General features: G+C 42.1%; 1 protein-coding gene across 3 annotated transcripts; it reads left to right on the forward strand.

Annotated features, from left to right (window-relative positions):
* Positions 1-1,815: 1,815 nt before the first annotated feature.
* BOK (BCL2 family apoptosis regulator BOK) lies at positions 1,816-27,302 on the forward strand. Of its 3 annotated transcripts, none has more exons than XM_089509327.1 (5): positions 1,816-1,906; positions 6,019-6,380; positions 14,599-14,727; positions 24,529-24,692; positions 26,296-27,302. In XM_089509327.1, the coding sequence occupies exons 2-5, from the start codon at positions 6,152-6,154 to the stop codon at positions 26,419-26,421; spliced, it is 648 nt and encodes a 215-aa protein (XP_089365453.1). In that variant the 5' UTR covers positions 1,816-1,906; positions 6,019-6,151; the 3' UTR covers positions 26,422-27,302. The 3 variants fall into 3 exon arrangements, with proteins under 3 accessions (XP_089365453.1, XP_089365454.1, XP_089365452.1); XM_089509328.1 differs by having other exon boundaries at positions 1,819-1,906; positions 5,715-6,380; XM_089509326.1 differs by lacking the exon at positions 1,816-1,906 and having other exon boundaries at positions 4,524-6,380.
* Positions 27,303-27,337: the final 35 nt, after the last annotated feature.

Genomic DNA, 27,337 nt, shown 5'->3' on the forward strand with positions numbered 1-27,337 from the left:
GATGACACCATGAGTTTCTGCACTCAATCTACTTTTTGGCAGAAACGGCTGTAGCATTCATCTGCTTTCCTTTAAAATGCTTTAAGTAAGAGATGGCAGTGGTGGGGTGAAGCTCAATGGAAGAAGAAAGGAGAGGCCCCAGAATTTCTTAAAATTAATATGTAATGTTTCAATATTTTAAATTTTGAAATTATTTTTTTTAATTCTTTTAAAATTTTCATTTAAAAATCACATTTTAACCACATCTTCACTATGTGTATGTAAATACATTTAGGTTATGCATATGATATTGTAATTTGAAGGTAAAAAGGTAAAGGTAAACCTTGTCACTTGACTGAATAACTGACTGTCGGGGGCTATGCTCATCTCCGTTTCTAAGCCAAAGAGCCAGAGTTGTCTGAGGACTGCTCTGGTGGTCATGTGGCCAGCATGACTGCCCCGAATGCTGTTACCTTCCCACTGAGATGTGGTATCTGTCTATCTACTTGCATTTCCACGCTTTCGAACCGCTAGATTTACAGAAGCTGGGACTAGTGACAGGAGCTCACCCCATCATGTGGCATTTGGACCTCGAACCTCTGAACTTCCAATTGTTGGAACTGGCGTCTTAACCTCTAAGCCACTCACAATTTGGAGGTATAGTTTTAATTTTGCTAGTTGTTTATGTCACAACTGCAAGCATGACCTTTAGTGGTATGTGGGAATGACAACTTGGCAAGTAACATGAGTGCAAAAAAGCATGACTAAGGAGTCATGGGAAAAGAGGTCAATGGAGAGGGGGGTGACACCATGAGTTATGCGTCGGGTGATGCCAAGCCTAGTGAGCCCACTACTCTGAGGGCTCCCCTGCTTACAGGGCAAGTAATGAGCACAAATTCAGAAATTCACAAACTTACACAAATTCAGCCTAGACAGAAAATAGAAAGAGCAAAAGCGTTCTCAGTCAAACACTGATAGGAATGGGGATTGCAGTCAAGAAATCATAACTAAGAACGGGGAGGGCAGCTATGCAAGAACGAGGAAAGATCCTGAAATGCAAAGATATACAACTGCACACAAAAGAATCATGCAAGCCATTGTATTCCCCATCACCATGTATGGATGCGAGAATTGGACAGTTAAAAAAGCAGATAGTAAGAAAATCAACTGATTTGAGATGTGGCGCTGGAGAAGAGTGCTGAGGATGCCATGGAGAGCCAAAAGGACAAACAAATGGGTCCTAGAGCAGATCAAGCCAGAACTCTGCCTGGAAGCCAAGGTGACAAAATGGAGGCTGTCATACTTTGGGCACATTGTGAAAAGAGAGGACTCACTGGAAAATAATGCTAGGAAAGATGGAAGGAAGCAGAAAGAGAGGAAGGCTGCCTGCCTAGATGAGTGGACTCTAGAAAAGAGGCCATGGGCCTGAATTTGCAGGAGCTGAGCAGAGCAGTGGAGGACAGGGGTCTTGGAGATGTGTCATCCTCCTGGGTCCAGATCCTCTCCAAAGTGGATCACATCAGCAACAAATCCAAGAACATCCAAACTATGACACCTTTATGGGGCCAACCAAAATGCACAATTCCAGGCTGCAGGGTTTTGAAGTCCCACTGGCTTCTTCATCAGGCAAACAGGAGAGAGAGAGAGAGAGAGAGTAAAAATGGAAGCTGTTAGTCCTAGAATAGGCCTGCCTTTTCTCCTTAAGAGGGAGGAGGGCAAGGGGCGGGGAAGTCCTCCTGCTGCCTTACAAGGCTGCGAGAGGAGTGAGTCCTCCTGCCTTCCAAGCTCTTCCCTGCAGAGGCTGAGCCCCAGAGAAAGGAGGAGCAGGAGCAGGAGCAGGAGGCCAGGCTCCAGGAGCCAGAGACAGCAGCAGCAGCAGCAGAGGAGCATCGCGCCTGGGAAGCCGCCTCCAACTAGCCTCCGGAAGGTAAAGAGGGTACAGCTGCTCCTCCTTTTCCCGGACACCGCCCTCCATTCCAACCCTCTGCCCAGGAAGAATCCCCATGTCCTCTATTTGGAGCATAGTCAAGAAGCATGGATTTACATTTATTCTGAGTATTTGTAGCTCAGGGGGACCAGGCGTCCTCCTTTTCCCGGACACCGTCCTCCATTCCAGCCTTCTCTCCAGGAGGAATCCCACAACGTCCTCCATTTGGAGCAGGGCTAAGAAGAATGCATTTATACTTATAAGAGGGTTTGTAGCTCAGGGGGACCAGGCGTCCTCGTTTTCCCGGACACGAGCCTCCATTTCAGCCTCCTGAAACATTTGGAGCAGGGCTAAGAAGCATTTAAAGGAGTGTTTCTGTCAATGTGTTCTGTAACGTACTACATGCCCCCATCGATTGTCCTACATTTTGCAGTCCCTTGTCCTAAGAAGTAGGAATTTTACAGTTTTAGGAGTGTTTTTAACTCAGGCCCAGGTGACCAGGCGTCCTCCTTTTCCAGGACACATCCCACCTTTCAGCCTTCTCTCCAGGAGGAATTCCACAATGTCCTCTGTTTTGAGCATGACTAAGAAGCAGGAATGTACACTGATATGATGAGTGTTTTTAGCTCAGAGTGACCACAGGTCCTCCTTTTCCAGGACTTGCCCTACACTTCAGCCTTCTCTCCAGGAGGTATTCCAAAAGGTCCTCCATTTGGAGCATGGCTAAGAAGCATGGATTTATATTTCTATGAGTGTTTTTAGCTTTGAGTGGAACATGCTCTCCGTTTTTCTTGAAGGTCCTACATTTTGTGGAGCCTTGTCCTCCCTTGAGGTTGGGATATCCAATGACCCTGTGACTAGAGTACAGTTTGAGTTTCGTTTTCCTTTTTAGCCAGTTTAGAAGAGACCAGGTCAGACAGACAGGCCATCCCTGTGAGCTCCTTTTAATACCACCTTCATGTCCCAAGGGGGACATTTATATTGGCTGCATCTGCACTGCAGAAATAATCCAGTTTGGCACCGCTTTAGTTGCCATGGCTCCATACAATGGAATTCTGGGCTCCACTCTGTTACTCAAAACAAACTACAGATCTTAGAATTCCATCACATGGAGCCATGGCAGTTAAAGCGGTGTCAAATCGGATTATTTCTGCAGTGTGGATACAGCTCTTGTTGGGTTCAAAGGGTTGTGCGATCACCCAGGGGCATTTGCATCTCTTGTTTTAGAAGGGTGGCCAGATATCACTATCACAAAGAAGGTCAAGGCGCCGCAAAATGTAGGCTGTTCAAAAAAATGTAGGACATTACATCATAAAACCTAAGAACACTCACATAAATATACATTCATGCTTCTCAGTCATGCTCAGTATGGAGGACATTTTGAAATTCCTCCTGGACAGAAAGTTGAAATGTAGGACATGTTTGAAACCACTCATATCAATGTAAATTCCTGCTTCTTAGCTGTGTTCAAAATGGAGGACTTTTTGGAATTCCAGGAGGCTGAAATGTAGGGCATGTCTAGGAAAAGGAGGATGTCTGGTCACCCTGCATTATAGGCACTCATGTATGCGGAGTGTTTTGGATGCCCCCAGTGACACCGCTTGCCCTCTTAGGGACTGAACAACATTTTCTCAGGATCAGATTGAATGGGAGGGAAAAAATAGAATTTTACAAACATGTTACAATCTGCCTTGTAACCTATGATCTAGCTCCCTGCAAGTGACATCTTCTTCTTTGTCCTACAGAAGCCTCAGTTTGGGCCCATTCCCACTTGGGGTATAATCTGCGTTTGAACCTGGCTCCGCTCCGCTAAGTAAAGCGATTTCAAAAGGTCCCTCGTTCACACTGTGAAAAGGGACCTTGTTTGGAAATGCTTTTTTAGCTGGGAACGCTTGCCGTTCCCACTGGAGGAGCCAGGGAAGGCGGCTGTCCTTCTCCCCCCCCAAACCCCTTCCCGCAGGACCCTCTCTCTTCCTCCCCTCCCCCTCCCTTCTTTTCCTTCCTTCCTTCCTGCCAGGCCACTGCCGCTTTTCCCAGGGCTGACAGGACTTGTGGCGTTGGTGCTGTGCCGCCACTGCTTCTCTGGGGCTCGGCCACTTTTCCCGGGGCTGAGGGGGCTTCCCGCACTGCTGCACCACTGTCTGCCCCATGCTGGCCGGCAATACAGCAGCACTGCCAGAAGGCACATTGGCCCCGGAGAAGTGGCAGCGGTGGGACACCAAGCAGGGACGTAGCCAGGGGGGGGGGTTCTTGGGGTCCGGACCCCCCTTCCATTAGAAAAATGAATGGTGTGTGCTGCTTCGCCGCCACACTCAAGCCCCATTATAATGGTGGCACTTAGTCTGGACCCCCCCCCCCTTCCTAAAATCCTAGCTACGTCCCTGCACCAAGGCTGCAAGCCCCATCAGCCCCGGGAAAAGCAGTGGTAGTGCAGCTGGAAGGCAGGGGGAAGGAAGCCCCGCCAGCACCGGGCAAAGGGCTGTGACTTTCTCCAGGAATGGGGTACCCAGGAGGAGGAGGAAGGCGAGAGATTTTATTTTATTTTTTTTGTTATAGAATTGATCGCAAAACTGATCTATTGCTAAACCAACTACTTGCTTTAGCAATAGATTGATTTTGCAATCAATTCTATGGCAAAATCAACCAAACATAATTGTGATCTGGCGTTTCCGCTTATTGGGCATGCTTGGGAATCGAGCTTTCTTTAAAAAAAAAAACCTCTCCCAAACCAGTGTCAGGAAACCCCGGACTATTTGTGTTTGCCTCAGATCTTTCATCCTCTAATTGATCAAATGAGGATCGGAAGCGCGTTCAAATGTGAACGAGGGTCATATAGCCCACATCACGCTTCGCATCAAACTGTAGTGGAAATGAAGCCTTTATAACCTCTCAGTGGTCTCTCTTCACCAGTCCTTTCTTAACTGACTGCCCAGGGTTTCAGGCAGGGATCTATCTGGGCTGTTTTGGTTGCACCCACACTGGAGAAATAACCCGGTTTGGTACCGCTTTAACTGCCCTGGCTCAAGGCTATGGAATTCTGGGAGTTGACGTTTGTTGTGGGCCCAGAGTGGAACGGAGCTCTTCTCCGGATTTTAAACGAGCATCTCTCAGATCCTATGGGTTTTGTTGGGGATGCTTAAGGTATGCTAAATGAATTACACCTCCATGCTGGCAGTCAATAGAGATTCTGGATTGTGATTTCATAACGAGAAACAACACAAGCAATAATGACTTAGGACTTTTGAAGAAGATCAAGAACTCACTGAGCTCTGGTGCCACAACAAACTACCACTCCCAGAATTCTATAGCCTTGAGCCATGGCAGGTAAAGTGGAATCAAACTGGCTTATTTCTGCAGTGCGAATGCAACCACAGTCTCTTTTGGACCAAGTAAAAAAGCTTTAGGATCTTCCCCATGTCCCCAGTGCTTCAAACTGAAGTCTGGTATGACTGTGTCTCTCTTGTGCAGAAAGTATGTCAATAAAGTAAATTTTGTGAAGAAGCTGTACAAGCATAGTCGTGATCTATGTCTCCCAGACAGCCACGTTTTGGCTGAACAGGCAGTGTGATTTGATTTGATTTGATTTATGCATTTCTTACTGTCATTATTGCTGCTTGGATTTGGGGTTTCTCTTGTGCTTGCCTTGCAGAAAACATGATCAGAGTGCTTGGCTCTGAATGTTATTTCCAGATTCTAATTGTGTGGTCCTGTGAAAATTTAATCTCAGTCTTGCTTATACTTCAAAGCCCAGGGGGAAGAGAATGTAGAATTGTAAAACTTCTGTTGACATCTCTGATTCTTCTTGCAGGAGGTTCTGAAACCAGCAAAGTATGATTTGGGTTCTGGGGTATTCAGTTCTTTTTCTGTTCATTTGCAAGAGACAAAAAAGCTGTAATTCTAGGTACGCTTATGTCAAAGAAAGCTCCAGGGATACTTTGAATAAACATGGCTAGGATTTTTCCTATAAACCACCTTCTACCATAAAAAGAAAATGTCCTGCTAAAGTTGGCATCAACTGCTGCTGAAAAGTAATGAAGATTAGATTTCAACCCCCCCTCCACACACACATTTTTAATTCATACATTTCTTGGTGTTCTTTATCAACTTGATAGCTGAAAACAGCATCTGTGGCTGGGAAGTCACTGAGATCACAGTAAATCACTCTCCAGCAGTAGATTCCTCTCAAGGCATCTGCACCAAGAAATTCCTCATGACAACTCCACCCTGCATGTTGGGAACCAGGTGATGAAGATGGATGTACTGCGCCGCTCTTCTGTCTTTGCTGCGGAGGTGATGGAAGTATTCGACCGGACTCCCACTGACAAGGAGCTTGTGTCTCAGGCCAAGGTGCTCTGCAGAGACTACATCCACTCCAGGCTGATTCGGGCTGGAATTGGCTGGAACAAGCCTGAACACAGTGTACCTGTTCCCGGGGGCAAGTTAGCAGAGGTGTCGAACATACTTCTAAGGTTAGGTAAGTGAAAAGCTGTCCAAGACAGAATAATCATACCCTGGGATCATGGAGTGTATATGTGTTAGTATGTGGCAGAGGCCATCTCCTACCAGATCTTGAAAATGTTATCTTCTTAAAATCGCAGCTCCCAGAATCCTCCATTGATCATGATGCCTTAGGTATTCTGGGAGTCTTATTTCAAACAAATAACTTTTCTGAGCTTTGACTCAACTCTGCTGACTAAGGGCTTGGGTTCTCTGACCATCCCAATAGTGCAGTTCTGTTGATGGAGAGCTGCTCCTAGGTGTTACAATGGCCTGTTACAGACAGCCAAAATAAAGCTGCTTCGAGTCACTTTGGAGGTATGGTATTTCAATGATGCATGAGTCCTAAGAGTCTGGAAGCTTCACCAAAGCTGCACTCCAGTCCTTAGGACTGGAGCGTGGCTTTGGTGCGGCCTTTGGACGCTTAGGACACATATATCATTGAAATACCATACCTCCAAAGTGACTCGAAGCAGCTTTATTTTGGCTGTCTGTAACAGGCCTCTGCCAGTGGTACCTGGCATAAACCACCTCCAACAGGCCTTTATTGCCAGGACAACATACAGGTGGCTTTGGATTCAGTAGATCCAAAGTCCCTCCAATTCCCTGAGGGCTCTCAGGATCAAGCCTCTGAGATACACTCATCGTAATGAAATTTTCTTTTAGTTTCAGCTTCTACTTCTTGAGATTTGAAATCTTCCTTATTTATTTTTATTACCTCCCCACTGCTTTTGTCCCACAGGGCTGCTGTTTTCCCCTCCATTTTTTCCTCCATTCTTTGTTCCCCCCCTATTATTCCTCCTAACTTTTTTTGTTTTTCTTTTCCCCTCATTTTCTGACGAGGAACAAGGCTTCATTTTTCTATTATAGTGGATGGTAATTGTTTCAAAGGGCTAGCAAGTGTTGGTTTTAATCTTGGAGGTGTCTCCTTGACAACTATCCTCATGTTACTTTATGATGAGGGTTTGCCTGATAGCATTCCATGGTACTTTCCATATCTAAGAAATGTTGCTTAATATTAAAACCACCACAGAAACATTTAGAAATACAGAATCTCTTGCTATCCTCCTGCCACATTTTTTCCTTTTGTCTGTAATCATAACTTTATCTGATTACAGAAACCATTTTTTTTTTGTCTCAGTATGGATTTCTAGTGTAGTCGTTTGAGTGTTGGACTAGGACTTTGAGAGACCAGGGTTGAAAACCATACTCAGCCACGGAAACTCACTGAGTCACCATGAGCAAGGTGTCACATTCCAGGCCACATTCTCTCAGAATTCAAGGAAGGCAACAACACACACACCCCTCCAAAGAAATCTTACCAAGCAAACCCTGTAATACAGACTTCCGAGGGTCATCACAAATTGGAAACAATTTGAAGGCACACAACACCATCACCAACATGGATTGCTGTGTATAATCTGATCACCTAACAGTGAATGGCTATACTCTTGCATGGCTCAGCATAGCATAGTAGTTCTGCATGAACATAAGCAGAATTACACAACATAGAGACATTTATTACCCCTCCAGACCTAATAGAGTGCTGCTGAAGCCCCATCGATCCCATTTGTGCCTGGAGGAGAGCTGAATCATCTGAATGTCTCCATAGCCAGACATGAAATGATAACACTGTCTGCTGAGGTCCACCAGAATCTTCCAAAGGTCTCAGTGGCTGATTTAATTGCATCATTCCTGGCTATGAGGACATAGCCAGACACTTCTATAATCCCTCCCCACACTCTCAATTAAGTATGGCCATGGGGGGGGGGGGACCTTGGGCAGCTTTATGGTAGGTTGGGTGAGGCAGGGATTGGTTGATGTGGGGGAAGGAAGGGGATATTAACTTCCACAGCCACCTTCTGAAATAAAGGAATTGCTGAACTGGGAATGCTGAGAGGTTTTTTTCCTCTTGCACACCTGGTTTTGGTTTGTTTGGGGATATTTTTAAATATTTCTCCTGTTCCCCAACCTGTGACAGAAAGTTGAAGGCCCAATGTCTAGTAACCCCTGTCAACTGGCCCAACAAGTCGGACCTGTTCAAGCTCAGTGAGAGTGGCTGGGAAACACCTTAAGTGCCTGGAGTCATGTATGATCCCCAAGCACTTAACTCCACCAAAATTACTTCAGCAGGATTGGTATCAAATGAACATTTTTGAATGTCTTCATTATTAGTTGGCAGAAGAGTAATTATGTGGAGGCATTCCAGTGCAGAAGTGCTCAGACCATTTTGAGATGAACATCCTGATACAGTCAGTCCTCTATATTCATGGATTCCTTATCCATGGATTCAACCATTCACAGTTTGAAAATATTAAATATAAATGTATGAAATCTGTAATGTAAACCTTGATTTTGCCATTTTGTGTAAAGGGCACCATTTCTATGTCATTGCATTTAATGGAAATTGAGCATTCTCTGATTTTGGTATCCACAGGGGTTCTGGAACCAAACCCCAAATGGATACTAAGGGCCCACTATATATCCAGCATCTTATAAGTAAGAAAAGCCCTTCTAAAGTAGACCTACTAAAGACAATCAAGTTCAGCATATTGTTTTTCCCAAAGTGGCCAGCTAGATGTGGCTTGAAAAGCCCAGTAGCAACTTCTCTTTTTATGGTTGTGAGCAAACTATATTGTCTCTGATCCTGGCAGTACCTGTTAGATATTCAGCTTGAGCACTAGACATTTATATAGCCTTGACCTTCATAAATATGGTCGTTTTCATCACATGTTGCAGCAGCAAATGTTATGGGCTAATTATAATCTGAGTACCTGTGTAATGTAGTGATCTGAGTGTTGGACTAAGACTCCAGGAGACCAGTGGCATCCCTAGGGTTGGTGTCAGCCACTGCAGTAACTCATGGAGGCACCCTCCTCCCATTTCACACCATACAGAATCCTTTGCAATGCTTTTTTACACTGATGTTACTCGTACATCGTAATTCCCATATACCACTGAATGTAATGGTAATATTTATGACATAAACAACTAGCAAAATTAAAATTATACCTTCAAATTATAATATCATACACACAACCTAAATATATTTACATATAAAAAATAAAGATCTGGTTAAAATGTGATTTTTAAAAAGAAAATCTAAAAATGAATTTTAAAATTTAAAATTTAATTTTTAAAAAATAAGTTAAATTTCAAATTTTAAAATTTTGGGGAAGGGCTCTTCTTTCTCCTCCCACTGAACTTCACCCCACCCCCACCATCTCTTAAATCCTTTTAAAGGGAAACAGATGAATGCCACAGCTTGATTCTGCCAAAATACAGATGTTTGTGGAGCAGTGGTGTCACCCCCCCTTTTAGGGTGTCACCTGGGGCAGTTCTCACCTGCTGTACCTCCCTAGTGATGCCACTGCAGGAGACTGGGGTTTGAATTTTTGCTCAGCCATGGAAAGCCACTGGATGACCTTGGACATGTCACACTCTCTTTGCCTAAGAGGAAGGCAGTGGCAAACCTCTTCTATGTAAATCTTGCCAAGAAAAGCTTGGGATAGAGTTACTATAATTCGGGGTCATCTTGAAGGCATACAACAACAGCTATAAATTACTGTTCCTTTTGTCTGTCTTGGATCTCTCTTCATTCAGTTTGGCTAGATGTAAAACTGAGATATAGTATTTGGAGAGCTGAACAAAGTGACACCCCCCCCTGCCCCATACCCAAAGAACCAGGCTGGAGTGGATTGGATCCTTTTAAAAATGTGTGTTTCTGCTTGGAAGCAGTTATCCTTGGCTTCCTCCCTTCTCTGTTTTTTCTCAGAAGAAATTCTACATTCCCTGTGCGTAAAGCCTCCTCCCTCGCAAATGGGTAATATTCCCTCTTATCAGGCCTTTGCATGTATACACATTTCCTTTCTGTTTTTTTTTTAAATCAGATCACATGGAACAATTCAGCCCTTCAGAGGGTCAAATGTTTTCCTTGCAGATTTCTTTAAAAAAAAAATGAAACTGAAAACACAATTCTGGAGCTTCACTCATTTAAATGAAGTTGGCTTAGTTCAGATTGCATGAAGGTTGCATATAGCAAATCAACATTGTTTTGAAAGAGACTGGATGAAATTAATGAATGCAGATTTTTAAATTAATCTTGAAGATTTAATGAGATTGGATGGGATTAGTAATTGTACACTAGGGCAAGATGGTAACCTTTCCTCTCTCTGTGTGTGGGTAGGTAGGTAGGCCCATGGGTGTGTGTATGTATCTATGTATCCATTAAATGTATCAACTGCCATTCATCCACAAGGGAGGCTACAATGGTGTACATGTTGTGAATTGTTATTGTTGTTAACTGTCCTTGAGTCAGCCCCGACTCATGTCTCTGGATGAGACATCTCCAAACTCCCTGTCCTCCACTGCTCTGCTTAGGTCCTGCAAATTCAGGCCCATGACCTCCCTGATTGAGTCTATCCATCATCTATAATGGCATATATGGTGTTAAGAAAAATATACACAAAATATAAGAACAATCAAATGATCAAAAAAGAAGGCAATCCAAGTAGCAAGCAAAGCAATTTAAAAGATGCATGGTCAAGTATAAGAAAAAGTACATATTAATATTGTTGTTATTATTATTATTATTATTATTATTAACCTTTATTTATAAAGCGCTGTAAATTTACACAGTGCTGTACATACAATCTTTTTAATTAGAGACGGTTCCCTGCCCTCAGGCTTACAGTCTAAAAAGACATGACATAAAAGGAGAAGGGAAAGGTGGTGAGGCTAGTAGGCTAATACATATAAAGTACATAGCAATACAAGAAATGGTTCGATAAAACAGGCATCAAAAGAACATCAAATAGCAAGCGACAATTATGCAATGCCTGGGAACGCTTCTCTGAACAGGATGGTCTTCAACTCTGTTTTGAAGCTGGTTAAAGAAGTGATGGCTCTTGCTCGCGGGGCAAGAAGGTTCCAGGAGTGAGGGGCAGCGAGTGAAAAGGGGCGAATCTGAGATGGGGCATATGTATCACATTACCACCCCACCCCATCTCCAAAGTGACAAATACGCTGGGTGGGGAACTTTAGAAGTTGCCCTCAATGGGCAACTTCTAAAGTGCACCACCTTGGAGTGCACCACCTTGGAGATGGCTGTGTTGTACTGACTCAAGTGTCTCTCTTTGGTCTCACACCAGACGTTCTTGAGATTGAGGCTGACATCTTTTGCAGGCAAGCATGTGTTCTGCAGTTAAACTAGAGCCCTTCCCATGACCCTTGCAAAGCTACTGGAGACTTCTGTGAACCTCATGTCTCTGGAGACTTTTCTTTGAATAATCTAAACCTCTGGCCACTTTCCAGCATCTGTTCACACTGATTCCCCCTCCTCCCCAATTTAAGTAGGAAGACTAATGTTGGGCATAGTTCTTGCTATGTGATAGCCTTCCCTTACACGGAGGTGGGTGGATGAGAGTGATATGTTGACTGCAGAACCAACAGCCCTAGCCAGTGTAAGGATGAATGCTGGGAGTTGCAATCTAAGAGTATCTGAAGAGCTGCATGATTCATGTCTGTACCTCTATACCAAAAAAGTTGGGGTGAAACCATCCAAGATTGGCTTTCTGGGGTGGTTTATCCCTTACATCTCCCCACCTCACAAACAGGCTGAAATCTGGATAAAATTCAAGGAAGTGCAATTCAGTGGTAGATGTTTTGGGCAAAAAAATGCTGTGGTGCTGCCCACTGTGATGACAAAAATTAACTTCTCCTACAGTTTCCCACCTCTGACATACACTTGTTCAGGGAGCTCACAGGATTGAGAGAAACACGGCACATGGTGGGGAGTGATGAAGTTGCAGATCTGTGAGGAAGCAGCATAAAAAGGAGTACTCCAGATCTTAACATATCCTGTACATAACTGCCTGATTAATGTTCCATGGCTACAGGCATGATATACTTTTTCTGTTTTGACAGCAGCTCAAGAGGGAATTGATGAAGGGTGTATCCTACAAAAGTGAAATGTGTTGAAACAGCCATTTTCTACACCTTTCCAGAGATGGAAAGCACCAGCCCATCATATTTTTCCTAATCTTCTCCAAGGCCAGAGAAAAGCATTGTTGTGAGAACATTTTGAAAGCCCTGAGACCATGTGTGAGGAGAAGGTTTGATGGTTGATTATTTTAAACAACTTTTGTCCTCCGCTGCAGTCTAGAAAAAGTTACCAGAGTGGGACTTATGAGAGCAATTAGCAACAATAGGAATCTGGAAACTATCCCCATGGATACAAAGGGCCAACTGTAATCTATAATCTATTTTGTCCAGTGTCTTTGAGCTGGGCAACATTTTGGGGCTTCCAATTTATTTCTATGCAAACTGTTAATAATTACAGAGCGGTTTACAAAGCTCTTTGAATGGAACACGTATATGAATATACATGCCCAGGTAATTTGAAAGAAGGAATTGTCCATCTTGCCACCATAATGAGTCTTCATGTCAACCTCTTCAAAGTTCCTGTTCTAGGTTTTGCCATCAGAAATCAGACCGGTGGTCATAGGAGATGGGCAGAGATGGAAAGTGAGATTTTTAAAATTAATTTATTCAATACACAGTCTTTGAGTCTACTGGTAAAAATGTGCATATAAGTGCATGTATCCTCTTATTGGCAGGAACCAATGAATATCAGATTTTTTTCTCTTTTAGATTTCATGCAAGTAAATTTGCAAAATTAAAAATGCACATATTTGGAAAAACTTCAGAAATGGAAGTCAGGTAATTGGAATGTATGTAAAAATGCATATATTTAGAAAACAGTTAAAAATATGCATATTAAAAAGGAAGAAGCAGGCAGGGGCACAGTTTGGATTAGGCCAAAGAGGATCTTGGGAAAGGCTAATCTTTCTCTTGTTGTGGTGGAGGAGGGAGTAAATCCCTTCCTCATGTCAATACAAGGACTAAAACAAAACTCGTATTAGTGTTAGTGTTTTAGCCGTGCTGTGAATGAAGAATTTACTTTTTAAAAAAAACCCACAAGTGGCTCGGGAGGATGATTTAACTCTCCCTTCAGGGTATTGTTGGCCCAATCCAGGAGGTCAGTCCATGTGTGTTTATTTCCAAATAAAAAAGAGAAGAGCTTTTGGTTATGTGAGACCCATTTCACATACTGTATATACTCATGTACAGAAATTTTAGTCAAAAAATTGACCCCAAAAATGTGGGTCAGCTTATCCATGGGTCAACATACGGTAAATACCACACCTTAACTCTTGTCAAAAAAGAAACCATCCCTTTCTTTGAATAGAGTAGCAAAAGACAAAAGCTTAGTTCATCCAGGAACTGAAAATAAGCACCAACCCCCTCTACTCTCTCCACCACAGGGGCCATTTCTGAATGCCTCGGAAGGAAAATTGTGGTGGCAGCTTTGGTGCTTCCCCTCAACGGAGCACCGAGAGAGAGTTGGTGCTTCTTTTAGCTCTTCCTGGGACAGAGTAAGCTCTTGCCTTTCATTACTCTACTGAGAGAAGGGGATGGTTCCTTTTTTGATAAGAGTTAATACTATACCTTAAATCCTGTATTTGCATCCTTTTTGATATGTATAAATTTTCTTAGCCCCGCCAATGCTTGGTTGCCTCCCCGAAACATTGCACTGCCAACATTTACCATAGTTCCATCCTCATCCATCCAGCCTTTCAGGAGTGCACAAACAGTTACGCTTGCCAGAATTTTGTATGTTCTTTTGAGTCCTTTACATCCTTTTGTTACATGCCCCTAAGTTTTGCCCTTGACTTATCCAAGGGCCATAACAAAAGCAATCATTTTGGCCCCAAAATCTGCCCTTGACTTCAGTTGACTTATATACAAGTATATACATTAGCTTTTAGTTTAACCTTGAAAAACATAATTAACATTGAACTGACAAATTTTCATATCCTCAGAGACAGGGATTTTCCAGTAGAGGCACACCATCTTTTCAGTGTTCCTCATGCCAAGTAAGTGTTTCTGCCTCTACTGAAGTTTAAGCACTAGCTTAAGAATATTTTAAAAATCCATCAGACTCATAATTATGACACTAATTGGTGTGTTTTAGCTTTATCAAGGTTGTATAATGCTGTGTTATCATACTGTTTTAAAGATTACTGTGTTCTTAGAAATTTGTTTTTTGTTGTGTGCCTACTTGGAACACTGGCTGAAAGGTAGGACCCAAACCATTAAATATCCCTTGTGTTTGTTTTGTTTTGTTTTGATAGGTGATGAGCTGGAATACATTAGGCCCAACCTTTACCGGAATGTTGCACGACAGCTAAACATTTCGCTGCACTCAGAAACGGTGGTGACGGATGCTTTCTTGGCAGTGGCAACTCAGATCTTTTCTTCAGGTGCAGTACTACCCAATCTGCAGTATGGGTGGGGGAAGTAGAAATGAGACAAAGCAAGGTGTGTAAGCAGAGGCATGTTTTAGGCTAGCCTGGAAGGCGGGGCCCACTTGGCAAAAGATCCTGACTGTAAGCAGTTTGGCAGTGAATGTTGCTGTAATGATTTAACACAAATCCATGTATGTTTTTTTTCTTTTGTTACACTCCACCAGATGAGGAGATTCTTCAGTCTTTCTCTGTTTATCTTATCTCATTTGGGAAATCCCTTTGATTTCAAAATCTGGGTTGCTACATACTCTGGCAATTTATGACTGTATTCTACAATACTAAAGGGAAACCTTTGGTTCTCCAGATGTTTTGGACAGCAGCCAACATCATTATCATTGACCATGTTGACTGGGTCTTCTAGGAGTTAAAGTCCACGATTTTGGATGCGTCAAAGGTTCCTCACCTCTTGGTACAGAGGATTTATTTTGTTTTGTTTTTAATTTTCCTTTCTCTCTTTGGCTCCTGGGACTGAAGGCACTCCTGGGTTCCAAGTTAAGCATCTCCCCAGTTTTCCTGCTCTGGAGGGCAGTGGCAAAAGGTCTGAGAACTGGAATTAGCTTGTGATCAAGGTGGGGACCCTGGAACTACTTTTAAGTTGTGGGGGCTCAACACTGGCAGGCAGGTTGTTATTTCAGGTACATCTCTAATTACAGGTATGTTTCCACAAAACAATGCATTAAAATAGTAACAACTACTACATCCCAACTAAAAACAGAAAAGAAAATCTATTAAGATGCCAAAAAACCACACCCCACATCAACACTCTTAACAAGTACAATGTGTACTTGGAATTCTGCTTGATGTGTTCAGTGTAGTTTATTCTCCAATAAGCACTCATATGATAGATGTAATGGAGCTTTTCTGTTCATGGGGAGGGGCAGGATCACTATCTATTAAGGCAATTTATGTCTTCTGTCTGTCTGTCTGTCTATCTGCCTACCTACCTACCTACCTACCTGTTTTCCGGGGGGGGGGGGGCGGCTCAGTTACAGTAGATTTTTCTCTGCCTTCTCTCTGGATACCTATTATCTATTGCAGTTGAGCTCTCCCATGAAAGGATAGGTGGATGGATGGATAGATAGATAGATAGATAGATAGATAGATAGATAGATAGATCATGACACTTCTAATTGATAACTCCTAAAGAAGCTCAGCTGCACAAGAGTCTTGTTGGCCCAATTTTGCCTAATTGTGTGGGTGGGTAGGTTATTTCCCCATGATATTCTTGCAAACAAGCTAGTGAAATGTGGGCTAGACAAAGTAACTGTTACATCGATTTGTAATTGGTTAACTGGCCAAACCCAAAAGGTGCTCAGAAATGGCTCCTTTTCATCCTGGAGAGAAGTGACCAGTGGGGTCCTACAAGGCTCTGTCCTGGGCCCAGTGCTATTCAACATCTTTATCAATGACTTGGATGAAAGAATTGGGGGCATACTTATCACATTTGCAGATGACACCAAACTAGGAGGAGTAGCTAATACCCCAGATGACAGGATCAAAATTCAGAATGACCTTAATAGATTAGAAAGCTGGGTCAACGCTAACAAAAATGAATTTCAACATGGAGAAATGTAAGGTACTGCACTTAGGGTGGAAAAATGAAATGCATAGATATAGGCTGGGGGACACCTGGCTGAATGAAACTACGTATGAAAGGGAACTGGGAGTCCAAGCAGACCACAAGTTGAACATGAGTCAACAGTGTGTTGTGGTAGCTAACAAGGCCAATGCAATTTTAGGCTGCATCAATAGAAGTACAGTGTCTAGATCAAGGGAAGTCATAGTGCCACTCTATTCTGCTCTGGTCAGGCCCCACCTGGAATATTGTGTCCAGTGGCATCACAATTTAAAAAGGATGTTGAGAAACTGGAGCTTGTCCAAAGGAGGGTGATTAAAATGGTGAAGGGTCTGGAAACCATGCCTTATGATGAACGACTTAGGAAGCTGGGGATGTTTAGCCTGAAGAGGAGAAGGTTAAGAGGTGATATGATAGCCCTGTTTAAATACTTGAAGGGATGTCATATTGAGGAGGGAGCTAGCTTGTTTTCTGCTGCTCCAGAGAACAGGACCCAGAGCAATGGATGCAAGCTACAGGAAAAGAGATTCCACCTCAACATTAGGAAGAACTTCCTGACAGTAAGGGCTGTTCGACAGGAACACACTCCTTCCTCGGAGTGTAGTGGAGTCTCCTGCCTTGGAGGTCTTTAAACAGAGGCTGGATGGCCATCTGTTGGGGATGCTTTGATTGAGAGTTCCTACATGGCAGAATGGGGTTGGACTGGATGGCCCTTGCAGTCTCTTCCACCTCTATGATTCTCCTTTTCTGGGGTCAGCAGATCAAGAGGTGCCACTTTGTCAGAGTTTGGAGCAGTTACTTCATGGGTTTCCACTTCAGAATACTCTAGCTAGTTTATGGATTCTGTGTTTTATAGTTCTCAAAGTATATTCTGGGACTATAATAGTACAGTGTTTGCTAGTAGGGCCTGCAGGAGCAAGGGATAATGTTCTGGTATCTGATTTAATGGGTATGTTGATTTGCCATTAGTGTGTACTTTCCCCATAAGGAGCTAGAGATGTATTTAAATCTTAAAAGAAAGCCCTCTGATTTCTTAAGCAAAATTCTAAGTTACAAGGTAGAGAAAATGAAACTTCTACCACCCTCTTGGATTCTGGGTTTTTCAGTCCACTAATTAAAGAAATGGAAGTTCAGTATATGATTTTTTAAAAAACAAAGAAACTAATCATCTTCAGCACATATTTATTTTATTAGAGAAAGAGTAATTTTGCTTTTTCACCTGCTTTTTGCCACTCGGAGTTTGACTGTATATGGAAGAGGTGTGTGTAAAATGTGCCTGGCCTGGGCAGGTAATTCTTTTGAGTGGCTGAATGGAGAAGCTATGTTTCTTCTCAACAATGATGGAGATATACCTCCTTCTGGAATTAATTTCAATTGAACACACTGGAGCTAATATCAGAGTACAGTTGGTTAAGATTGCAATGATAATGGCATTGAGAGTGCCTTCAGGAAATAAAAAAAATCAGAAATTATTGTCAAAGAAGCAAAACATCTGATATTTCCTAAAGAAAAATGCTCAGCCTATGATTACAGCTGCTCCTACGTCCTTGCAGGTGTCTCTTCCATTTCCTGACCCGCAACAGGCAGCTTGGATTTTCTAGAACTGGTGTCTGCATTTCTGTGGGTTAGGACTGATCTGCAGTCCCATTTTCTATTAGACATAAGCCTGCTTTTGAAGGAATCACAACCACATGGCATAATGTATGCTACTGGAAAAAACAAGATGGGAGAAAAGATGTATGAATGGTTCAGTGTTTTTGCACATGGCTCCCAAAATAGACAAGTGTGCTTAGTTTTTGAATAAACACATATGCCTCTGCACCTTAAAATGTAGAAACATGTCAAGGTGCACCTGTCTTTTAACAATATTTTGATTACCATTCCCAGGACTTTTTTTAGTTGTTGAACATAAAATACTTACACTTCTGCTGCAGGTGATGCAGCTGCAGTAGGAGAGGAAGGAACATTTGTCTTTTAAGCATCTGGCATGAAAAACGAAGTGTGGGATTGTCATCACTTCTCTTTATATGGGGCTATTGACATGTCCTGTACATGCAGATTCCTGGAATTTGTAGTGCAAAGTAGGTTGGGATGGGTAACATTTGAAGTGGTGAGTAGAGCTTGGGAAATTTACTTTTGGACTGTAATTCCCAGAATCTATTAGCCAGCATGGCTATTATCCAGGCTGAGGGATGTGTGAGTCATAGTTTTAAAAAGATAGGTTTCTGAGCTTTGGTGGAGTATGAGGCATGGATCTTATACATAGCTAACCCTTTAAAGATGGTCAGAGCAAACACTGCATGCTTTCTATTGTGCATAAGTGTGGGATTAGAAATACAAAGAGTGCAATTCAGTGATTTTCATTTACTGCATGTATGTAGCTCTTTACATTTTTCTTGATTCTGAATCCTTACTACGGAAGCACTTCACAAAAATGGAGCAGAATACTATGTATAATGGTGTGATATCCTATAATATGGATTGTTTGGGGATTGTGTGCAATGGCTGATTGCTTATCTTTGGGAATATAAAGCCCTTTGTTCCTGAGCATAACCTGGAAGTATCATATATTCAAGCATTAAACATAAATCATGTGTTTAATACATTATGTATTTAATAATCAGATGGTACTCTGGAGCAGAAAGAATGCTGTTGTATCTCAAAGCCAACAGTGAGTCTCAGAAGAAAGCATGAGATACAGATATCTTAAACCTTAAGGGTAGGTGTATACTAAGTTCAGTATACTAAGCCATTAGCAACAGAACAAGACACATGCAAATCACTCCTGCCTTCCCAGGTCACACAGTATATATATACCCAACTCCTTTCCAGGCAAGCATTCTCTGAAGATGCCAGCCACAGATGCTGGTGAAACGTCAGGAAGAAACTCTTCTAGAACATGGCCACGTAGCCCAAAAAACCCACAGAAAAACTAAAATTCAGTTCATTAGTTAGACTGGTCATGCCCTTCTGTGTGTAACAAGGAACCAGGAATAAATTCCATCATATTAATTAGTAAGGTTGAATCTACCTCCTACTAATCGACTAACTGGTTTAGGGTCAGAAATGTTCTAGCTTCTCTTCCCATCTGCTTGGAAATTTTCAGAGAAGAAATATGCAAGAGTCATTGTAAACTAACACTGTGACTCAGGTTTATTTTCCATCCTCTAGTACCAAATTTACCATGCCTTAGAAATGATTAGTACTTGCCATCTCACTTATTATGAATCAAATGATCCATGTGGCATTAACACACGCCTAGCTTTAGGGTGGAAAGATGCTAAAGAGGACAAGGCTCTTTGTCCTACACTTTCCAAGTATAACATGCAGACACAGTCTACTGAAAGTCCATCTTTTATATTACTTTGTAAAGGTGCACAAGTCCTGTCCTCTTTTTTATGTAGTCACCCCAGCAAGAGAGAAGGAATGCAGCTCTTCTGAGGAGATGTTATGTCTTTATTAACAAGATCCAAGGAACAGTTAGGAGGCTTAATGTTAAAACTGGCAAAATAAAGGGCAGCTGTTCCTGAGCCAGACATTCCACCCTCTAAAAAAAATCAAGGTCAGATTCAGTGACAGAGGACAAAAAGCAGCTGCTGGGAGTGTTTTTTCAATCTGACTTGAATGCTAAAACTTCTGCACTGGGAATGTATATGTATGAGTGTGTGTGTCTTCAAGTCGCCTGTCATTTCATAGGATTTTCTTAAGAAAGGAATACTCAGAGGTGGTTTGCCAGTTACTTCCTGTGAAATATAGCCTGCAGATTTTTAAAAAAATACAACATGAATCCTCAGCCATGCACACAAACCCACTTCTTCCTCTAAAAACAGTATTGTCAACTTACATTACAGCCCTATGCACGTAAATCCCACTTTATTCATTGCAGCTTACTTCTGGGTACATATGGACAAGATTGTAGACTTAAACTTGCAGAGGAGCATAGTGCTAAAGTAATGGAGGATGGCTTTGGATGAGAGATATTTGTATGCCATTTTGAAGCTGGCTGCAAAACCCATGCGTGGCATGTTAGATATGAAGTGCTTGTGCATGCATTTTAATTCTTGGCACTCTTTGTGTGTGCATGTGTGTGTTTGTGAGTGATAAAATAGATGTGACCAAGTACACAGAGGCAAACAAGGTTTCCTCCTCCTGATTGTTGTTTGCTTGTGTGTATTGTAGGGATATCAGGTGAAATAAGGGACTCCTGTCCCTGTAATGATTGTAGCAGAGGGAATTTCAGCAGATTTTGTTTGTTACCTGGTTGCATGACAAGCAACACCTGCTGGAATTTGCTCTTTGACATAAGTATTAAAGGGACAGGAGCCCTGCCCCTTATTTCACCTGGGAACGTGCAGACATTAAAAGTGTGAGAATTACATAATATGCATGTGTCTGCTTCATATTTAAAACCTTATAATCCTCTGGTGGGGCTAGCACCTAGCCATCTCCTGTATGTATTACCTGCATTCAGTAGCAACTACTGTTTCCCACCACTGATTAGTTTTAAATAGCAGAATTCAAAGATATAGCCATGTTAGTCTGGAAAATCAGTATGCAAAGAGATCTTGTAACACAAAAGTCTACAGACAACTCAGGTCTACAAAAGCTCATGCTACCAACTTCTTTCTTTCAGTTAGTCTCAAAGGTGCTACAAGATCTTAGCATACTAGTTCCTAAAGTTGCTGTTTCTTAGCTCCAAAGTATAGAACCAATATAGTATCACCATAAATCCTGAGAAAAATGTTCTGTACATGGCCATATTAGCCTTTAAATCTGCCTTCCCCAGCTTGTTGCCTTTTCCCCTATATAGCAAAGCCAGTGGTCAGGGAGAATGGGAATCCTAGTCTACAGAGGATGGGCAAAGGGCTACATGCCCTTCTTAACATGTATTCAGCTAACCTGACTTTATAAGAAGAAGGGTGCTTCAGAATGCTAAGCGGACCATTTTCTGTCTCTCTTTTGTGTCTTTCAATTAATATTAAATGCATGGAATTGTGATTCAAAAACCAAGGTTATGATTTGACTATGAAGTTAGGGGTGGTGGCTGTTCTCTTCCTGTGTTTGTATTGCATGTTTTGAATATTGGGCTTGCTCAAAAACTTCTAAGTTAAGTTTGTTTGAGCTGCTGGCTTTGGAATCTATAAACTTTGGGTAAGGTGTTTGTTTAGGCTGGATAGACTTAAACAAGCTGAACCACTGCTGAAAAGGAAAGCTTTCACCATGCAAAAGAACAAGTGGAAAATATCTTTTAAAAAGAGATTCCTAGTTCCCATTTGGCAATGTCTGGAGCAATATTTTTTCTCTGTGGAAGGGAAGTTACTATTGTCCAACCTTTCCATAACCCTGTCCTCTCCAGACAGGCTGAACTTCAAAAACCACAATTTATACCCGTACTGGTTGGGGTGATGGAAACTGTTAACCCTGTCCATCCCATTGACTGCCAGACTGTGAAGGACTGCGTCCTTTAGATGTATGTAATTATTGGGTAAGTGCCAACATGGTGCAGTGGTTTGACCATAGGACTTGGACTCTGGAGTGCAGGGTTCGATTCTCGGCTTGCCCATGGAAACTGACTGGGTGACTTTGGGCAAGTCACAGCCTCTCAGCCCCAGAAATCCCATGATAGGATTACCGTAGCTCAGAAATGACTTGAAGGTACACAACAGTAACAGCAACAACAACAACAACAACAGTTAATGGACAAGAAAGCGTTCTCAATACAGTTGATCAAATATTAAAAGCATTTTGCTTAAATAGCCTAGTGTATTGTTGTTGTTGTGTACCTTCAAATCCTTTCTGATTTATGGTGACCATAAGGTGACCTTATCATGGGGTTTTTGCATTCTAGCCTAGAATACAGTGCTTTAAAAGTTGACACTTTTCAAGAATGGCTTCTTCATGTATCCTGGGACAAGAAAGATAATGAAGATTCTCTGTCTTGGGGCAAGAACAAATGAAACAGTGTCCTAAACATCCTTTGTAGCTCCTTGATGGCACAGTGGTTAAATGCCTGTACTTCAGCCACTTACTCACAAACCACAAGGTTGTCAGTTCAGTCCCAGCCAGGGGCTCAAGGTCGACTCAGCCTGACATCCTTCTGAGGTTGCTAAAATGAGTGCCCAGCTTGTTGGGGGCAATTAGCTTACACTTTGTAAACCCCTTAGGGAGTGCTTGAGTGCACTGATAAGCAGTATAGAAATGTACTTGCTATTGCTATTTCTTCTTTTTACTGACAACATGCCCAGGAAAAACTCTGCCAAGTAAAAATACTGGATGTTTCAAGCTCTGCAGTTTGATTCTGCTATTTTCTGCTACAAAGGCAGGAAAAAAATAGTATTGAAAGATGTGCATCACTGCCAGATTTGTGCACAAGCTAAGCAAAGTACAGTAAAGTCTTCTTAGGAATCTCAAGAATAATAGGCTTTTGTTTAGGGTAACACTGTGTCTTAAACTTGACATAGCATGCAGAATTTCAGAGAGTTTTCATTTGGGCCCTGGGTGGCTGGGTTGTGCTTGTATTATCTTGGTTCCATCTCCCCCCATCCCTTCTTGTAATATGGCTCATTAGAGGTTTGTTTTGTGGTCTGGATGGAATCCTGTGCATTTTGATAATCAAGAGCGGGTAGATTTATTTATCTAACTAAAGGATGTGTGGTTTGTGAGTTCAGAGACTGACCAGACGTATTGCACCATATGTCTTCTTGGAAGTTTTCCAGCTGGTAGGAGGCCTGATGCAGGGGGCCTGTGGCTGGTTGGCTGATCCTGGTTGCTTCTCTCTTTGGTGCCCAGTCAGTATTTACATACCTCTGGTCCACAGCTGGCTTCCATCTGGCTGCTCAAACAAAAATATGCCCATCTAAGAGATGCCCCCCCCCCCACACAATTGTGTATCAGCTTTGAAATAGAGATTTGTTTTTAACTTCAGGTCCATTGAATAAAATGTAGAGACAGATCTCCCACCGCACCCTGCTGGTTTTTCTCAGTGTCTTGGCGCTGACTTTGTTGTTTTAAAAATGTCACGTATATATAAGAATAAAGAGTTGATGGTGTTCTTGAGTATCTTTGTAAAAAGAACAGCTTGTTTTTGCCAGATTGTAATTAGAAATAGTGTTGTTTTCATTTGAGATGGATGAACTAAGGGAATGTGAATTAAAAAGCAATCTATCTGCTTATTTGTGAATTCCCATGTCCTGGATCCATTTCACGCTACACAATTATGGCATTTGGATAGCACTTTAACTCCTATGGCTGCATCCTGTGGAATCCTGGGATTTGTAGGCTGGTGAAGCAGAAGAGCTCTGTGACAGAAGAGTCTAAATTCCTCATAGAATTGGACAGAATGAACTTCAATACTTTCGTGTGTGATGTGGTATGAGATGGTGAGGGCCAAATTTAATGTACCATAATACCATTCATGGAATGAACAATTGCATCAATGGCTTTTCGAAAGTAAATTGCAGGACCAGGCATTTCTACTTGGTGTTGGTAGTAATGATCCAAAATTGGAGCTGTTGCATAAGAAGGATTTTGCCCTAGGTCTTTTGTTGCAGCCCTAAACTGGATTTGGAGCTGTGGATGTCTGTTATTTGCATTGTGGTGGAAAAATTTATATTAGAGTTGATTTTTCAACCAATGCACATAGTATGTGTGAGGAAGCTTTTGGATTGGACCACAGAGGCCTCCTTGGCCCTATGCCAGGGTCCTAGCTGAGAGTGAGGTATGCTTCTATGTTCCATTTTAAAAACCATTCTCACAATTGTTAATTGTTTACATGGTATCTTGTCTACTTTCGCCTTTACGAGCGTCCCCTTTAAGGCTGGTTGACAATTGCTAATCAGTCTTCTGTGCCAGTCATTATTTGGGCACCGACTGCAGGTTAGGAAATTGTGTACCAGAAAGTAACATTTATATCATTTGTAGATTTGGGCCAGGCTGCTTGTATAAAAACAACACATTTGGGCATAGATGGGTACTACATTTGCCCAGTGATTATCTGCCTTTGTTTGGGATGAGATGGGGAAAGAGATAATGCCATTACTCGTGAAAGTTAGAATTATAAGGGCAAAAATACATGTCCTGAAAGATTACCAAATGATACAGGATACAGTTTCATATATCAAGACTTTCTCCTATCAGTTTAATACAAAACATGTGCTGAAACCTTATTTCTGTTCCTGCAGGCATAACATGGGGTAAGATTGTGTCTCTCTATGCTGTGGCAGCTGGCCTTGCTGTGGATTGTGTGAGACATGCTCAGCCAGCTATGGTCCATACCATTGTGGATTGCTTGGGAGAGTTTGTACGCAAGACCTTGGTAACCTGGATGAAGAGGAGAGGAGGCTGGGTAAGCAGTACCACTATCTATCAGATGTGGAGAATACATGGCCTGCCTTGAAGTTGCTAGGCCAACATTTCTTTGATATCTGTTAGCTGTGCCAGGTAGGGATGGTGGGAGTTGCAGTCAAAAAAGAGTTGGAAGCCAGACGTTTTCCATCCTTCACAAGTTATAGCCTCTGAACAGTGTGGAAGTACACATTATGGACATATTTTTGACCTAAATAAAAACACAATTATCTTATGAACTATGAGCAGTCATAATACAAGTAAACTCTGAGCAAAGTTCTCTGTTATGGACCTTTGCCAATCAACTCTTCTTCTATTCCCCACCCCACAATGATCCTGATTATTGGCTCTGCATGTCTATCTAACAGCTTTGCATGTGACCTATGGCAACCCTGGGACTATATTTGCCATCAGGTTTCCAGACAATCACATTCACCTAGTTTGCTCTTGACCTTCTACCACCCTTTCTGTGAGTGTAGTCCTCCTGGCTTAAAGGTTTGCTCAGAGCTTCTGAGGTCTCTGTGAGAGTACTGGGGGCATAACTGTTTAGGCTAGCAGCACAGACCTAGGCTACTGAGGAGTAGACAGAAATATCTTGTAGGAAGATACTACTCTCAGGCTACTTCCCTGATATAGTTTTAGTACATTTTGTAGCAGGAGGTGAAAACCTGTTTGGTATTGAGTTGGACCATCTCTGACCATTGATGCTGCTGCCTGGGACTTAGAGTCTAATATCTGAAGGAGCATGGACATTCTGTCTATTATGAATACGGAGATGCAGTCCTCTAAATCAGGAGCAGGCACTTATGAATATCCAGGCTTTTTTTGTTTTGCCTATAACTTCCATCAGTCCCAGGCAGCATCACCAGTGGTCACGGATGATGCACCTCAGTGCGAACATCTGGAGGGTACAGGGTGTTTCAGAATGGTGAGTTGATAGTTTTCTCTCTCTCCCTCTCCCTCTCCCTCTCATATGAACCTTTCAATGGATGTAAAATGCAGGGAATTGTGATTCAGAAATCATGCAGATGATTTTATGTTGAAGTATATTTATTAAATTTTGAAAATAAAAAATAAAATAAAAATCATTTTGACTATAGCTTCCATTGGTCCTAGTCAGTGGTAAAGAATAATGGGACTTGCAGTCCCAAAAACATATGGAGGATTGCAGTAGGCTGCCCTTGCTGTTGTTGCAAAAGAACTTACCTGATAAAGCTTGTGCCAATGTTGACGTGCCCCTGAATGTTGCAGGATATGCCTTTCATCCCAAAAGTATGATACGTTACCATCCTGTGGTTTTGTGGGTCCTCTTTGCTAGGAATGCTCAGTCTAGTTAAGAACATTCAGGCAGCAATTTGGGCTTCCTACTATCGGCCTTAGATAATTATGATTGTCAGACAGGCAGAATGTGGATCTCATTCAAAAGTGGTGATTATATGGGGAATGCTAAGAAAGTATTCAGGTCTCTTAGAAATCTTTCTCAAGTTGGCTGCCAGGAATCCCTGATGAGCCCTATTAGATCTCAGATGTTGGTACTGAATATTACAAGGAAGATACATTGGCAAGAATAGTATATTTCTAATTGTGTCTTTTTTCCTCTGCAGACTGACATTACAAAATGTGTGGTGAATACTGATCCCAACCTCCGTTCCCATTGGCTAGTGGCTGCCATTTGCAGCTTTGGCCATTTCCTGAAGGCCATCTTCTTTGTGTTGTTACCAGAAAGATGAAATCCAGTTGCCCATGGAAGCCCCCTCTTCTTCTTCTTATAGGCATAGCTGGCAAACAGAAGGGGAAGAAATTAAATGAGGAAGAAAGCTGGGCCAACTTCCATTCTTCTGGCTTCCCCAGCTGCCAAACTGCAAAGACTGTCTTCATCCATGATGGAGAAAACATTTCTTCAGCTCACTTCTTGCAGCAATCACCCTTTGCACATTCAGAGTGGCTTATAATTATGTTCACTGGTTTGGGAGAATGATGGGTTTGTAGCTGTTATTTATTTGTTTCCTTTTGTTCAAACCATGTTCCATTTTTATGCAGGAAAAAAAAGTAAGAATCATAGTTGGCGCTCTGACAAGAAGAAAACTGTGTCCTTCATTTGTAATGTATCAACTGCTTCTTTGTTTTTCTGTTGCTCAGGTTCCTCCAGCCTTTCTTGAGTCAGGTTAAAGTTGTAAAATGGAGGGTTTCTACAAAAGCATGACATTTTAAATGGTTCTGTTGAATTATAGAACCATCCCAGTTGTGCGACCCTAAAGGGGAGCCAAACAAAGATTGAGTACTTGAACAACAGATCTGCCTACTAGATTTTATCCTTTATGTACATGGGGCTTCAAGGAAGGAAAACCAGAAGTCAATTTAAAAAATCCTCTGCTTCTTGCCTAGTGGAACAAAAGAAGACAAGCTGCAGCAACTCTTAAAAGTATACTAACAAAAGAAATGTAACTGGAGCATGAGAAAGTAAATGTGGGTTGTAGGAGATCCCAGCAGCAAAACGTATGAGGAGAACAAAAAGACATTATCTGTGAATTGTACCCACTGCAGTGCATTTACCATGTGCAATGTGTGACTTTTATTTCTGTTGTGGTAAATAATAAATGCTGATTGAATATTTTGTGGTGTGAACCTGAGACTGTTTCTAAAGGT

The sequence above is a fragment of the Sceloporus occidentalis genome, unplaced genomic scaffold (genome assembly GCF_023333645.1).
Source record: "Sceloporus occidentalis isolate IW3139 unplaced genomic scaffold, rSceOcc1.0.p SCAF_2, whole genome shotgun sequence".
In the NCBI taxonomy this organism is placed as follows: Eukaryota; Metazoa; Chordata; class Lepidosauria; order Squamata; family Phrynosomatidae; genus Sceloporus; species Sceloporus occidentalis.

Bases quoted from the DNA above. Each gene is read 5' to 3' on its own strand.
- BOK (XM_089509327.1), top strand. From the start codon at position 6,152: ATGAAGATGGATGTACTGCGCCGCTCTTCTGTCTTTGCTGCGGAGGTG. The intron at 6,381-14,598 runs GTAAGTGAAAAG...TTGTTTTGATAG, and splicing joins GAACATACTTCTAAGGTTAG to GTGATGAGCTGGAATACATT. The intron at 24,693-26,295 runs GTAAGCAGTACC...TTTCCTCTGCAG, and splicing joins TGAAGAGGAGAGGAGGCTGG to ACTGACATTACAAAATGTGT.